Source organism: Lithobates pipiens, unplaced genomic scaffold (genome assembly GCF_037356315.1).
Source record: "Lithobates pipiens isolate NorthernLeopardFrog02 unplaced genomic scaffold, aLitPip1_a1.2 Scaffold_22, whole genome shotgun sequence".
Lineage (NCBI taxonomy): Eukaryota > Metazoa > Chordata > Amphibia > Anura > Ranidae > Lithobates > Lithobates pipiens.
The window spans coordinates 103,191,649-103,208,856 of NW_027507784.1; the positions used below are offsets into that span (position 1 = coordinate 103,191,649).

The 17,208-nt window shown below is 40.4% G+C and overlaps 1 protein-coding gene across 1 annotated transcript in view; it reads right to left on the bottom strand.

Annotated features, from left to right (window-relative positions):
- LOC143925685 (dynein axonemal heavy chain 11-like) overlaps nt 1–17,208 on the bottom strand; it is a 701,866-nt gene that overhangs the window by 407,852 nt on the left and 276,806 nt on the right. Inside the window, exons 37-39 of the mRNA XM_077450147.1 lie at nt 15,379–15,618; nt 8,910–9,071; nt 2,608–2,801 (exon numbers count right to left, since the gene is read on the bottom strand). Coding sequence (XP_077306273.1) covers nt 2,608–2,801; nt 8,910–9,071; nt 15,379–15,618 — 596 coding nt within the window. The remainder of the gene's footprint in view (nt 1–2,607; nt 2,802–8,909; nt 9,072–15,378; nt 15,619–17,208) is intronic.

The window sequence follows — 17,208 nt, forward strand, 5'->3', positions numbered from 1 at the left end:
CCACAATGCATTGAAAAATAGAATGCCGAACACTAATGAACGAGCGTTTATGAGCGTTTACAAGCGTTTATGAGCGTTTATCAGCGTTTGTCGTTTTTTGGCGCTGAAAAACGGCACTTTGAACGCGAATTTCTGGCGTTCAGAAAAAAGCCCATAAACTCCACTGCTCATTAAAGCTGAAAAACGTCCATGTGTGCATGGACACATAGGCTAACATAGAGTGGAGTTTATGGGCTTTTACAAAAAACGCCCAAACTCCAATAAACTGCAGTTTATCAGCTTCAGTGTGCATGGAGCCTTATTCTGAACGCCAGAAATTCGCATTCAAAGTGCCGTTTTTCACCGCCAAAAAACGACAAACGCTGATAAACGCTCATAAACACGCATTAATTAGTGTTCGGCATTCTATTTTTTCATGCATTGTGGGAGTTTGGAATGCACTGTGGGATTTTTGGAGTGTCCTCTGTGTATTTTGATTGAAAACGCCCATAAATGCTAACACTAATAAACGCTCATAAACGCTAGTACAAAATGCTGTTAAAAGCACGTTTTTCAACCAGCGTTTTTTGCCAGCAATTTGGCGTCCAGAAAAAGCTTTTTTGAGCTTCAGTGTGCATGGAACCTTAGAATACTCCTTTGTCTCTGAGGTCTCTGCCTGTAAGGCTCCATGCACACTGAAGCTCAAAAAAGCTTTTTTTGGACGCCAGATTGCTGGTAGAAAACGTTGGTTGAAAAACTTGCTTTTTTAGCGTTTATGGGCGTTTTAAATAAAAATACACAGAGGACACTCCAAAAATCCCACAGTGCATTCCAAATTCCCACAATGCATTGAAAAAATAGAATGCCAAACACTAATTAATGCGTGTTTATGAGCGTTTCTAAGCGTTTATGAGCGTTTATCGGCATTTGTCTTTTTTGGTGGTGAAAAACGGCACTTTGAATGCAAATTTCTGGCGTTCAGAAAAAAGCCCATAAAATCCACTGCTCATTAAAGCTAAAAAACGTTCATGTGTGCATGGACACATAGGCTAACATAGAGTGGAGTTTATGGGCTTTTAAAAAAAAACACCCAAACTCCAATAAACTGCAGTTTATGAGCTTCAGTGTGCATGGAGCCTTACTAATCCCAGAACCTGCATTCACTATATATGGTCTCCCAAAGTACACATGCAATTATTTTAGTAAATATAAACTGATAAATACCTTTTCTCATCAGCCATATATAGCAGCCTTGTGACTTCTATCAGTTCCTAATAAAGCTTGTGGGAGGAGTTTTCATTATCCACCGATTCCCTGTCTGGACAGTGCTGATTGGCCCTGTGCTGATCACATGTACCCTCCCAAGAAAAAACAATCCTCTCTAGCAATACACACCAAACTGAGCATGTGCAGCCTGTCCCCTGGCTCTGTAAATATCAGGTTTTTTTTGGAGACAGTGGAAGAAGGGGAGGATCAGAGAGACAGGATCAAACAGCCTTTATACACAATGCAAATTATTAACCTCTTAGGTTCCACAGTGAGTATAACAACCATGCTTTACTGCATATTCAGACTGATTTTTAGTGTTGTGGGTTTAGTAACACTTTAAACAACTATATAATTAGAGATTTAAAGATTTGGGGAAGAGGCAAGGAGGGGACTGGAGGGTAACCAACCCCCGGGATTTTTAAGACGGTACCCAATTGTCACAAATAAAGTATAAAATCAATATAATTTTATTGAATATACAAATATATAGAACATTTCCAAAAAGGAGAAAATTAGTGTGAACATAACATAACAAATCCAGATATACAAAAACTGGTGCAGAATCATACAAAACTCCACATATTACCACATTTGTATATTATATGTGCTGCATTTTTGTCTCTACATGTTTCGCTCTTCTGAGCTTCTTCAGGACATTGCAGCATGCACAAATATATAGAAAAACCGTTGAGTCTGTAAGTTTATACTTGTCAGCTCAATGATTAGATCAATTGTTGATAAATGAAGAGGATCACAACATACACAGAAGATATAATAACACCATTGAGGAGCCTCGATGTTCCCCAGCAGTCTGAGAAAAATCCCGGAGTTAAGTATGTTAGAGCCAATTTTCAAGCATCAAAGGACAAAAGTGTCTCAAAGTCACCCAAATATTGTCAGATATAGTTGAAAGTTGAATACCTTGACAGAGAAAATTCACCTGTTCTCAAAGGTATGTTTGAACCAGTTAATTTAGTTCCGGTTTTCTCAAAGTGTCCCGGAGGATCCCTCTCCATTAATTAGAGACTTTTAAAAAGTTTTAGCTCTTGTTTGCCTAATATGGATGAATAGAGGAAAATGGTTTGATCTTGTATGAGGAAAATGGAACAAGTTGTAACAGCTCCCCAATCAATAACAAGCACCTTCATCTCTTGCACATGTTTTTTGAAAACATGCTTGTTAACCAATGCATGCTGTTCAATCAATAATAAGCAACTTCAACTCTTGCACATGTTCATTAAAACTAGCTTCTTAACCAATACAAGCCCTGACTGCTACGACTAATGGTTGGATCAATCCTATTAGTATGTCATACAGCAGCCTGTTTTCTTTACATTCAAGGTGGGCAGGTCAACTCACATGTGCTGAATGGCTTCTTCAAACAGAACCAGATTCATTGACGCATGGATCTCATTGTAGTGTTCTAGAGCATCTGTAAGAATTCTCGTCAGCTTTTCCCAGTCCGATATAGGAAAATAACGTGGTTCTCCAACACCATAAGCAAAGTGACTGTAAACTAGTGGCTTATTGATAAATATATGTTCATCTACACCCTGCCGGAAAAAGATCATGACAGTTGTTTAGGTAGTTAATTTGTATGTAAACCTAAAAATAAAATTCGTAATTAGCACCTAACACTCCACTTGTTCCAGTTTTGTCAATCATTTATTATTACTATATATTTATTATAGATACTTATAGCACCATCAATTTACTATATTCACATCAGTCCCAGTCCTTTAGGAGCTTACAACCTAAGGTCCCTAACTCACATTCATTCATACACATACCGGAGCCAATTTAGACAAGAGCCTGGCAACCATGGCTTTGGAGTGTGGGAAGAAAGTGGAGGAACCCCATGCAGGTACACAGAGAACATACAAACTACAGGCAGGTAGTGCCACGGTTGGGATTTGAACCAGGGACCCTAGTGCTACTAGGCTGAAGTGCTAACCACTTAACCACTGTGATGCCCATTTAGAGAAAGAATGGAAAATTAATTTCTCCATTCTTTCTTAAATTATTTTATGATTTTCTCAACGGTTTCTCAACTTGCAGAATGACAAGACTCCCAAAGCTGGAGAAGAAATGTCAACCTAGGATGTATACTTCATGTGGATCAAAGGTGATGTGCTGTTGCACAGTGCTCTACCATGTATAGCTTTGAGTTCAACAAAAACACAATGCATCATGGGAGGTCTATGTCATCAGAGGAGACATGCACCCATGTGTATGGCTCAGATGTACAAAGCAGAGGTGCTAAGAGGAGTGATGTAAAAGGGTGCAGTGCATAGATTGGGACCTTAATTAAATACATGCTGCTCTTTATGCTTATTTACATACAGTGCTGGTAGATTTAGTAGACATTTAAGTGAATGTTAAGTGAAACACCCAAAGTTACTACTTTTAATGACATTTCACACAAAGTTATTATTACATTCATGGAGGATAGAATTAAATTTTGCACCTTCAGCCTCCAAAAAGTTATGCCCTTTGATTTTATTGTAATTTATAAATATAACAATGTAACTCCTCCTTACACCTCCTCCCCAGACTACTAGTGTACACACAGCCAGGGACAAGTTAGGTGTCTGTTTAACAAGGCGCAATCTACAGCACATTTATACAGCATGGATATTCACAACATGTAAATATCTCAGAGAAGAGCATGTTTGTTAAGATTTCTTCTAGAAATACTTCTCTGCCCTGACTGAATGGATTATGCAATGAGTCGCTGCAAAGTACGGTGGAACTGAGGAGATTTGAAGAAAGTGGTAGTAAAGTCTGTTGTTAATTTGTACCAATGGGTAAGCTTATAATAAAGCTTACCTGTAGGCAGGCCCTGACTGGCCATAGGACAGACCAGGCATTTGCCCAGGGGGCCGCCGGGCCGCAGGGCTGCATGTCTGGCACATGCAGAGTCGGCCGCGGGTCCTCACATGCAGGACCGGTGTACTAACACCGGCCGCTGATATTCCGCCAGTGGTGTACTAAGTGGGGGGCGGGCCGCCAGTGACATACTCTTTGAGAGCTGTAGTTGCTCTTTGCAGTGGGGGGTGGGTGCGTGCCGCACTCGAGTGACACACATAAGCACATGGGGGGGCGGAACCTGCAACGATTCCCCTTCTCTCTGGTACGGTGGAAGTGGCTCTGATCCATCTCGGTTCGGCTGTCTCACACAGCCGAGCAGAGTGAAGCCGCCTCCCCCTACCCCTCCTCCTTTATGTCTACACAGGGGGAGGGGACTCGACATGCAGTCCCGTGTTGATCTCAGGACCTGAGACTCAGGTACATTATGGGTCTGAAGGGGAGGTTTGAAATGTAGGGGGGGTTCTGTAGTGTAGGGGGGTCTGTAATGTAGGGGGAGTTCTGTAGTGTAGGGGGGTCTGTAATGTAGGGGGGTTCTGTAATGTAGGGGGGTTCTGTAGTGTAGGGGGGTCTATAATGTAGGGGGGGTTCTGTAGTGTAGGGGGGTCTGTAATTTAGGGGGGTTCTGTAATGTGGGGGGGTTCTGTAGTGTAGGGGGTTCTGTAGTGTAGGGGGGTCTGTATTGTAGGGGGGGTCTGTAATGTAGGGGGTGTTCTGTATTGTAGGGGGGGTCTGTAATGTAGGGGGGTTCTGTAGTGTAGGGGGTCTGTAATGTAGGGGGAGTTCTGTATTGTAGGGGGGTCTGTATTGTAGGGGGCGTTCTGTCGTGTGGGGGGTCTGTAATGTAGGGGGTCTGTAATGTATGGGGGTTCTGTATTGTAGAGGGTTCTGTATTGTAGGGGTTCTGTAGTGTAGGGGGGTCTTTAATGTAGGGGGTTTCTGTATTGTAGGGGGGTCTGTAGTGTAGGGGGGTCTGTAGTGTAGGGGGGTTCTGTAGTGTATGGGGTCTGTAATGTAGGGGGAGTTCTGTATTTTAGGGGGGTCTGTATTGTAGGGGGCGTTCTGTAGTGTGGGGGTCTGTAATGTAGGGGGTCTGTAATGTAGGGGGGTTCTGTATTGTAGGGGGTTCTGTATTGTAGGGGTTCTGTAGTGTAGGGGGTCTGTAATGTAGGGGGTTCTGTATTGTAGGGGGGTCTGTAGTGTATGGGGTCTGTAATGTAGGGGGAGTTCTGTATTGTAGGGGGGTCTGTATTGTAGGGGGCGTTCTGTAGTGTAGGGGGTCTATAATGTAGGGGGGTTCTGTATTGTAGGGGGGTTGTGTATTGTAGGGGGGGGTTCTGTAATGTAGGGGGGTTCTGTAATGTAGGGGGGGTTCTGTTGTGTAGGGGGGTCTGTATTGTACAGAGGGGGTCTGCATCGTAGGGGGGTCTGTGTAACATGCAGGGGGTCCAGAACTGGAGGTTCAGGGTGCTGTGTAATGTAAAAGTGTCCAGAGGTTCAGGGTGCTGTGTATTGTAAAGGGGTCCATAGGTGCAGGGAGCCGTGTAATTAATGTAAAGGGGTCCAGAGGTGCAACCCCACATCCCATCATCAACCGCCCCCATGAAGCGCCGCCACCGCTTCCCCCCCCCGAGCTGCTCAGTCTAAAATGCCCGGGCCTATTTTTTGTCCCAGTCCGGGCCTGCCTGTAGGTATGGTGAATAAACAGTGTACCATTTAGACCTCTTTCGCAAGCGCTTTTCAGACACTTTCACAACTTAAAAAAAAAGCGCCTGAAAAGCTCACGAAAAACTATTTCCATTAAAATCAATTAATACTGTCACGCTAGGACAGTGCGCTGGCAGGGCGGTGAAAAAACACCCCTCTCCATTAAAATTAATGGAAAGCTCTTCAAAAGCGCTTAGTGTTTTACTGGCAGTTTAGAAGCGCCTCAGTGTGAAAGGGGCCTAATAAATCACATAGACACTAGCCTATGATGTCACTGTTGCTATAAATAAAAACAATTATTTATGAATGGTTCCTTACCAATTTGTCTTTGATTTAAATCTATTTATTTTTTATTTACTGCCTTTATACATAAGGGATGTGAATATACTGACGGTCTAGTGTGGGACTCAGGGAATATAAGGGACTCAACACCCTAAACACTAAGACATGTTTTGGGGCTAGAGATACCTGTGGTCATATATACATACTGTATATATATCTATAGAAACTTCAATATATACTGTATATATTGATATATACTGTATGTGTGTGTGTGTGTGTATATATATATATATATATATATATATATATATATATATACCTTTCAAAGGGGAGCATTGACAAAAGACGCTATCACTAGTCACTATAGCGGTTTATCGCAATTCCATAAATGGACACCTAATTTAGTAATCTGATAACTAGGCAGTTGATGTGAATCTCATCATTGCGTTGTGATCTACAGTGAATCACAAACTATGGAAAGAGGCAGTGGGATTCATCAACTGCAGAATGCTTATTAAGTTTATTGATTCTATATGCACATGTTCAGGTGAAGTGTGATGATCTGCAAAGGATCCAATTCACTAATGCCTGGTACACACAATGAGATTATCAGAGGAATGATCATCTGTTTTTTTCTGCATGCTAATGTTATATCCAAAATAAAAGAGGTTTCTAAAGTTACAAAAATTCTCATATGATTTGGGCGTAATGTATTGTATTCTATTTATACTGTAATTTTGGACGACAACTGTACTAAATAAAACCAAACTCATGGTATCGTACGAGAACATTTTTCGTGTTTGTCCCTTCGGATAATATCGAATGAACTGTTGCGATCGGGTCCTCAAACCTGTACTAGCAATCGGATTATTGTACGATCACTTCAAAAGTGGTATTTATTGGATTATTTTCTGATTGTGTGTATGGGCCTTTAACCAGTTCCCTACCGCCGTATTGTAAAATGAAGGTGACAGGATCCGTTCCTCCCTCCGGGTAGGTGTCATATGTCGTCCTCTGCTTCCCGGCATCGTGGAGAACACACGCGCTCGCCACATCACTGGGGACCCAATGCTCATGCCCGGTGGCCGCAATGTCCACCAGGCACCCATGATTGCCTAGTAACAGAGCCGGGACGTGGATCTGTGTGTGTAAACACACAGATCCGCGTCCTGTCAGGGGAGAGGAGAACTGATCGTATGTTCCTTGTACAGAGGAACACCGATCAATCTCCTCTCCTCATCATTCCCCTCCCCCCACAGTTATAATCACTCCCTAGTGCCCCCTAGTGTTAACCCCTTCCCTGCCAGTCACATTTATACAGTAATTGGTGCATTTTTTATAGCACCGATGAAATGTAAATGGTCCCAAAATAGTGTCAAAAGTGTCCGATCTGTCTGCCGCAATGTCACAGTCATGATAAAATTCGCAGATCGCCGCTATTAGTAGTAAAAAAAAAAAAAAAAAAAAATATCTATCCCCTATTTTGTAGCCGCTATAACTTTTGCGTAAACCAATCAATATATGCTGATTGGGATTTTTTTTTTTTTACCAAAAATATGAAGAAGAATACATATCAGCCTAAAATGAGGAAAAAAATTATAATTTTTTTTTAAAATGGGATATTTATTATAGCAAAAAGTAATAAATATTGTATTTTTGCTTTCAAAATTGTCACTCTTTTTTTGTTCATAATGCAAAAAATAAAAAATGCACAGGTGATAAAATACCACCAAAAGAAATCTCTATTTGTGGGGAAAAAAACTATCAACATTTAATTTGGGTACAACGTCACACGACTGCGCAATGTTCATTCAAAGTGTGACAGCGCTGAAAGCTGGTAATTGGCCTGGGCAGGAAAGGGGTCAAAATGCCCTGTATTGAAGTGATTAAGCCAGCCAGTTTGCACACCAATGCAGTTATCTCTAACAAAATGTTTTCTCTTTTTCCCTTCCGGTCACATCTTCTCACTCATGGGTAGATGTGACCATCTTCCACAGGACTTCTTTCATAATCCACTTTATTATCCTATTTACACATAAAATGAACTCTGAACATTCACCAAATTTAGACTACCCATGTCTACCAGGTAACACTAATCCAAAGACTGGGTTCTACATTTGGTGATTGCTTATTGAGCTTGATATGCTCTTCTGGGGAATCGGCACCTGGTAGCAGTTATTCAAGCCAGTGGATAACAAAAAACTGTGGTTTTTGGGTGGTATTTTTCTACATATCTTCAATTATAAGCATAACAAGCACTTATATCCAGAAGGCAGTTTCCAGTAGTATAATGTATAATGTGTATAAAGATCGTTTCACAATCTCTCAGGGAATGTAATATTTCCAGTAGTGTTTTCTTACAGCTGCCAAGCTAGTCTGAGGACCACCCCTCGTACAAAGAACCAATCAAAGTTCACACTGCCCCCCCCCCCCCCCCATCAACAGAATGGAGGGTGGCCCCCTCCCAAAGGACATCCAGAACAGAATGGAAGGTAGTCCATGTAGCTGTACATATTGTGGAAGGTAGATCTTGGTAGATCTTGCAAAAAGAGATTAAGCAGGTGTTTCCAGGAATCATAAACTTGGCTTTTGATGTGCTCAGTGTAAAGTGTTTTTGTATGTTATATTTGTTTGCTAATGTAGATGATATAACATGATGATGATGATAATAATAATAAATTGAAACTCTTATTTTCTGAATTGTAAAAAATATATTTTATACTTTTTTTTTTAATTTGATTCCATCAATGTGCATTCATGGAGTCAGTTTTAGCAGTACAACATTCCTATGATGAAGTTCTTACCTCAAAGAATCTCTTTGCTGTGTCAATGAGTACTTTTTTAAAATTTTCTATGTCTTTCTCTTCCATGAGTTTGTCTGAGTAAACTCTGCATGACTCGTGAAGCCACAAGTGGACCAAGTCACTGGAGAAACGAATACACTCTGGAGAAGCAAAAAGCATTCCCTGTGAAATGGCACAGCACAGTGTTATTATACAGTCATAGGAATTACTGTACTTCACATTCATATTCTTTGTTAAAGCCCACCTCTAGCCAAAACTTTGTTTCATTTTATTTTGAATAGAGTGGGGAAGGGTTAGAGTGTCTGTTGAGTTATCATTCTTGTGTGTGTCCCTTTTTTGGGGTGATTTTTCTTCACTTTCTGTCCTAAAGTGTTGGAAAATCTCACAAATGGGGACACAAACAAAAACACATTTTTAGGAAAAGGAGTGAGAAATAGAATTTCTGACACTGTTTCATTGCTATTTTTTCCTTTCTATCTTGGTTATACTTGTACCACCCATTTCTTGTGTCACGGGGTTGGGAAGTGAGGGAAAATCTCTTTTGTCACAGACAAAAATATTAATCCCAGTCAGAATCTTTAACTCCTATACATTCTATTCAAAAACAAAAACTGGATGGGATCAAGTTTTAAATACGTCCCAAAACAATCTTGACAAACACATATACTGTACAGTGCTGTGAAAAAGTATTTTTCCCCTTCTTGATTCATTTTTTTTGCATATTTCTCACACTTAAATGATTCAGATCATCAAACACATTTTAATATTACACAAAGATAACCTGAGTAAATCCAAGATGCAGTTTTTAAATGATTATTTAATTTATTAACCACTTCAGCCCTGGAAAATTTGGCTGCTTAATGACCAGGCCATTTTATGCGATACGGCACTGCGTCACTTTAACTGATAATTGCGCAGTCGTGCAACGCTGTACCCAAACAAAATTGAAATTCTTTTTTTCTCACAAATAAAGCTTTCTTTTGGTGGTATTTGATCATCTCTGCAGTTTTTATTTTTTGTGGTATAAACAAAAAAAGAGCAACAATTTTAAAATAAAAAACACAATATTTTGTACTTTTTTTTAGCTATAATATAATATAATATCCCCATTTTTTTTTTAAAAAAGCTAATTTTTTCCTCAGTTTAGGCCGATATGTACTCTTCTACATATTTTTGGTAATAAAAATCGCAATAAGCCTATATTGATTGGTTTGCACAAAAGTAATAGCGTCTACAAACTATGGGAAAGATTTATGGCATTTTTTATGGCATTTCTATTATTATTATTTTTTTTACTAGTAATAGCGGTAATCTGCAATTTTTATTGGTACTGTGACATTATAGTGGACAGATCAGTGACTTTGACACATTTTTGGGACCATTGACATTTATACAGTGATCAGTGTTATGAAAATGCACTGATTACTGTGTAAATGTCACTAGCAGGGAAGGGGATAACACTAGGGGGCGATCAAGGGGTTTACTGTGTTCCCTCGTGTGTGTTCTAACTGTAGGGGGGATGGAACTGACTAGAGGAGATGACAGATTGCTGTTCCTAGCTAGTAGGAACACACAATCTGTCTCTTGTCTCCTCACAGAACAGGGATTTGTGTATTTACACACACACGTCCCTGTTCTGGCTCACAGCAGGCCTGCTATCCCCACTTAAAAGGTCGATGTACAACTGTGACGGCTTGCGGGAAAATGCCGACCTGCCACTGTATAATGACAGAAGCTGGTCGGCAAGCGTTTAAGGGAAAAAAGCTGTTCAAACCTGCCTGGCCCTATGTGAAAAAGTAATTGCCCCCTCCCATGCTGAATCACGAATGAACTGTGATTAACCACAATTTTTTGGAACGCTGAGTTAAATTTCACTCTCCACACCCAGGCCTGATCACTACCAGACCTGTTGAATCAAGAAATCGCATAAAAAGAAGCTGCCTGACAAAGTGAAGCATGCTAACAGATCACAAAAAGCCACACATAATGCCACAATCCAATAAAATTCAAGAACAGATTAGAAACAAAGATGTATCAATCTAGGAAGGGTTTCAAAGCTATTTCTAAAGCTTTGGAACTCCAGTCAGCCACAAATGGAGATAACTTGGAACAGTGGTGAACCTTCCCAGGAGTGGCCGGCTTACAAAAATTACTCCAAGAGCATGATGAAGACTCATCCAGGAGGTCATAAGAGAACCCAGAACAACATCTAAAGAACTGCAGGCCTCACTTGCCTCAGGTAAGATCAGTGTCCATGATTCAACAATAAGAAAGAGACTGGGCAAAAATGGCATCCATGGGAGAGTTCCAAGGTCAAAGCCCCTGCTAACCAAAAAGAACACAAAGACTCATCTCATAGGGGCCACTTGTATTAACCCAGCCGGGAGAACAAGCAGGGCGGATAGCTGTACCCGGGAATACTATTTGTGGGCAGCGTGGACTCAAACAGGCAGCTGCTTTGGGCCCCCACATAAATGACAGGGCCCGGGGAAGCTGCCCCATTTGCCCCACGTTAAAGATGGCCCTGACTCCCCACCCCAGACTGCCATTGCTCCTTCATCCAGAGTGGGAGCATTCTTATACAGGAGGTGTGTTACTGGCCAGATCACCAGATGAAAACAGAGAGATGCAGCCACCATAGCTAAAGGTTGGTAAGCTGTAATATACTATATTAAATATTTGGTTTAGGAGTTTAGGTTGAAAAAAGACACAAGTTCATCAAGTCCAACCTATGTATGTGATTATATGTCAGTATTACATTGTATATCCCTGTATGTTGTGGTCATTCAGGTGCTTATCTAATAGTTTTATGGAAACTATCGATGCTCCCCACTGAGACCTCTCTTGCCGCTCTTACAGTAAAGAAACCTGGAGTTGATCCCTTTTTAATGCATGCCAATATTCTGTTTGCTTTGTTAGCAACAGCTTGGCATTGCATGCCATTGCTGAGCCTATCATCTACTAGGTCCCCCAGGTCATTTTCCATTCTAGATACCAGTTTAAGACACCAGTAAGCAATACAGCTTGGATCCTGGGGGATATAAGTTGCTCATATCACAGTTCCTTGAAGCCACTGGACCCCTTGATTTAGAGAGGGTAATTTGCTTTTTTTCGTTTGTGTGAATCTGAGCTCCAGGCAAGCAGCCAAATACATAGATAAAATACACATAGCATATCAGTTCTTTTACTTGCCAAAAGATAAGTAGTTCTGTGCATCCAGTTCAAACATTTACACTGCTCAGCTATACGGCACAACTCTGCCTAGAATAGCAGAAGATTTTTTTATCTGCTGCTGCAAGTAAACACCTGTAAGGCTGGGTTAATACTATCTTCGCACGCGGCTCACAGCAGGGGTCTGATTCACCATTTCAGGAACGATTTTAGCCTGAATTTATGCCTGAATTTAGACTTGAAATGGACCTAAAGATGCACAGGGCTTCTGTGCAAATTTGCCCTGGAGCCATAGCAGAGATAAGTGAACCGGCTCCATAGCTAGCCAGTCAAAATGTGTGAACACAGCATAAGTCTTCTACCTCTCCTAGCCTGTGACAGGACAAAAAAGCAGCATCTCACTTTCTGTCATAGACATGTGACAGGTTTGTTTTGGGTTTGATTCATTATGTTAGTAATTTAGTTTCGTTGAGTCGTTTCAGAATTTGTCTAATTTTGTTTTGTTTTCTAACAAATTCCAAATTTTCAGAACGATTCGAACTGGGATTGGTCAAAAAGTTATCGACTGATTTGAATTCTGTGTGAAGAATAGCTGGTTGTTAAGGAGCGGACCGGGAAGCCAGCGGCTGCTTCCTTAACAACCAATGACTCATCAGCTGTCAGCAGGCTACTCCACTGACAGCTGAAATGTAAATGAAATAATGCCGGCAATGAAAAATTCAGACAAGAAACAGTGTAGGTTCCTCCCCCAATCCATACCAGGCCCTTTAAGTCTGGTATGGATAACCAACTGTGTTTGGTTATCCAGCCAAGTATAAGGTAATTTACTATGCTTATTAAACAAATAGAAAACTGTGATTGCCCTATTCTAACAAATAAGAAAAAACAAAATATATACTAATGTTTATTTAAAAACTGTAAGAAAATATATCAACATGTAATACCTATAATAAATTGCACTGGTCTGATTCAAGGTTATGCAGTTTTATTTTATTTCCATTTAAATGCCATATTCCCTTGGAAAAAATAATTAAGGTAGTTCATAGAAATAAAAATATATTATAAAGGCAATACACAATTACTACTTTCATTTGGAATATAACATATAGACACTAGATATAGAAAAACTGTAGTCTGTCAATACCATAGATATTTATTTTATTATGCAAATATACATCTTTTAAGATCATTACTAGACAAATGTCATTTTGATTGTTATCCCCAGGTGCTGCCGCACCCCATTAAGGGGTGCTCTCCAGTGATTGTGGGGAGGCCTCACTAAACCTGCCACCCCCTGTAAGTCTTTGGGCCCTAGAATTGGCTTCCCCCCCTTGGGAGGGGCAGTGTGAGGCGAGCTCTAGGACCACCTCCAGGAAGAAAGACGTGGGGTTCTTTTAAAGGAAAGTCTCTGGTCAGTGTGGAAAGAGTCCTTGGTGGATAGGGTAAATATAACAAACAAAAGGAAATAATAATGATTATAATTAATTGAATGAAATGTTAAAACTTGTCCTCTTGCTGTACTTGCAGAAATGTGGAAATAATTTTTCCCTCTTCCCCCCTGAAGAAGACCGCAATATTTCCAAGATCGAAATGCATTGGGGTATCTGGTATATCAGATGGTGATTCAAATTATATGTTATGGAAATGTATTTGTATTTAATATATTCGTTTTTTGAACGGTGAAATTGTATATGCATTTTCCTCTACCAATATACATTTTTTGCCCTATGTATACCAGAGCTCATGTTTTAATAAGTACTTTTTGTTCCTCATGTTAACTAATCAGTGTTTTGGATAATAAAACCAAGACATTTTTTATAACTCCTTTATTTCTCATTTGCTGCTAAAAAAAACATGGGGAAACCTCTTTTTTTGTTTGGATTTAAAGGATTTAAAGGGGAACCCTACGCACACACAAAAAAAACAGCATGGGGTCCCCCCTAAAATCTATAACAGACTCTTATCTGAGTATGCAGCCCGGTGGGCCAGCAAAGGGGAGGGGTAGGTGAGCGTCCCCTCCTCTCCAGAACCACACCAGGCCACATGCTCTCAACATGGGGGGGTGCTTTGAGACGGGGGGTTCTGCCCCCCACATCCCAAAGCACCTTGTCCCCATGTTGATGAGGACAAGCGCCTCTTACTCACCACCCTGGCCAGTGTTTGTCGGGGTCTATGGGTGGGAGGGCTTATCAGAATTTGTAAAATCCCATTTACAAGGGGGCCCCCAGGAACCTGCCTTCTACCCTACTTATTCACCAAAAAAGTGTAAAAAGTGAGTAAAGACACAACACAAGTTTTTGACAAGTCCTTTATTAAAAAATAAACCCCCCGTGTAGATCCATCTTCAATCACGATGCCAACTGCACCACTGGAACCAAGAAAAAAAAACTCTGCTGAAGGTTTTTGCCGTCTGCCTGCTCCCCCACCTGACAGTTCTTAAATAACTAAGGGGTGGAGACACCCGGCGATATTACCGGGTGGTCCCACCTTCTTGTGACATCATCAACAGAGGCATGCTGGATTGATGACATCACAAGAGGGGGGGTTACTATTTCATTCGGATATTCGTAATTTCCAAATCACCCAAAATTTGTCCGAATTTATATTCAGACCGAAACGACTTGCACATGTTTACTCTGTCACTCTAGGTTCTCCTCCTAACAGCATGTCCCTTGCACTGCAACACAATTGATTGGCTTTTATACAGCTTATTCTCCCAATCTGTGCAGGGATTGTAAGCCCAATTCAAGTACTTAGATTGCTTACATGTTAAAAATGCAATATATACAGGTGCATCTCAAAATATTATATCATCAAAAAGTTCATTAGCTTCAGTAATTCAGTTCAAAAAGTGAAACTCATATATTATATAGATTTATTACACACAGAGTGATATATTTCAAGCATTTCTTTCTTTTAAATTTGATGATTATGGATTACAGATAGTGAAAATCCAAAAATCGGTATCTCAGAAAATGTGAATATTGTGAAAAAGTTCAATATTGTCACATTCTAATCAGCTAATTAACTCAAAACATCTGTAAACATTTCCTAAGCCTTTAAACGGCCTTGCAGTCTGGTTGAGTAGGTTATACAATTATAGGGAAGACACAAGACAGTCATTGACACCCTTCACAAGGAGGGTAAGTCAATTCTGATTTTCACTTTTTGAATTGAATTACTGAAGTAAATTAACTTTTTGATGATTTAGACGCACCTGTACATCTCCAACAATCCAGAAGTATATGTCTTAGATCTTTTAAGTAAAAAAAAAAAAAAAAAGAAAAAAGCCAGTTACCTGAAAAATGTGCGTGAGATCTCTCAGGTTAAAAGTATAATGGAACCTTATAGCAGTTGGCAGGAAATTCTGGGTCATTTTGTGATGCAGACAAATAGCAGTTTGTATCAGTGTTGGCAAGGACTTCACCACACTGTAACTGAAGCCGCCATGCTGGAAATGGGCATTTATGATCCTGCTGTAGATGGTGGTTAATGCTTCAGATCCAGGAAAGTGCACGGCAAAAACAGAGAAGTGTCTCTGAAAAATTAAGCACAAGTTAAATGCATTAATGTTGTTTTAAATAGTCCTGTAAATAGATGCACCTCAAGTCCGATTCACAACCAAGAAGCACTGTAAACCAAATAGGATGAAATCCAAGTAGAAAACTTTATTGCAGTAAAATCCACCAACAGCACAGTCACTGGAGCTGAGAAGAAATATCAACGCGTTTCATGCTAAATTGCTCTTAATCAAAACAATGCGCAGTTTATCGTGAAACGCGTTGACATTTGCTCCTAGCTCCTGTGACTGTGCTGTTGGTGGATGTTACTGCAAAAAAGTTTTCTACTTGGATTTCTGATCCCAATATGCAGCCATCCCATTTGCTTCACTGTTTAATTGAAAGGGAAACATCACCATAAAGGCATCTTAAAGGGCACCAGTCATCAATGAACAATTTTAATCATCTCAGTCTCCTCTTTTTGTTAGCCCTGTCTTTAGCCATTTGTTTCTTATGGAGTATTGTTTTCTCTCTTAGCAGAGGGTTCTCTTCAGTGTTGGATTCAGATGTTGTTCATTTTCTGCCTCAGTAGACTGCTGATAACAGACATGCATACAACTTACAAATTATACAGGGTCACTCAAGATATGAAAGCTTTGGTAACGGATAGGTTAATCCTTCTTCAGGACACGGAAATGACCTGTCTTTAGCACTGGGCTGAAGAGAAAAAGTCAGCCTCTATAGAAGCCTAAGTCACACTCAAAAGAAGCCCATTTACACTGCAGTGCTATTCCACAATGTGGCCTACATTTTGTGGCCACTGGTAAAATGCAGCCCATGGAGAGGATCATACACTGTTTTTTTTTTTTTTACGAAAGGCAAATACACTTTGCACTGCAATTGCACTTGAAATAGCACTTGGAAGTGCAGCCGCTCTAAATCTAAGGGGTAGATTTGAAATGAGGGGAAGCTCTGCTGATTTTATCATGCAATCACGTGCAAGCTAAAATGCTGTTTTTTATTTTCTTTGCATGTCCCCCTCGGATCTACAATAACTTTACTTCCAAGTGCACTTTCAGTGCAAAGTGGATTTTACGTTAGTAAATAACCCCCACTGTGTCATGTGTTCTCTCTCTACTTAGTTCAGCAGTGAGAACTCCATGACTGGTGAGGCTGATCACATGACTTTGACCGGTCAGGCACATTATTAAAGCACCTCTCTTTTTTTTGTAAAGCAGCGGTATTGTCACAGCAATGCCATAGCGCTGCTTTAGAAATGGGCCCCTAAGACTATACTGCACTCTCTGCTCCAATAAGGGAAGAATAAAACTTGTTAAAGTGACACGCATCTATCTTTGTAAAGTATTGCATTATTACTGCAACTGGTTCTCTTAAAGGTCATATCTGTAGCATGCTTAAAAGAATGGGCATCCTTATAGCTCAGTGTAACAGACTCAGGTTGTTCTGTTATAGTCCACTACTAAGAAGCTGTCTTCTCCTATCAATCCTACTCTAGTTTGTAAATAACAAGTAACCCCAGCTGGGCACTTTCCCTCATGGTCTCACCTTCAAACCCTCCCATGTCATGCAAAGTAAAACCTGAAAAATGTAGCAAGCTAACAAATTAC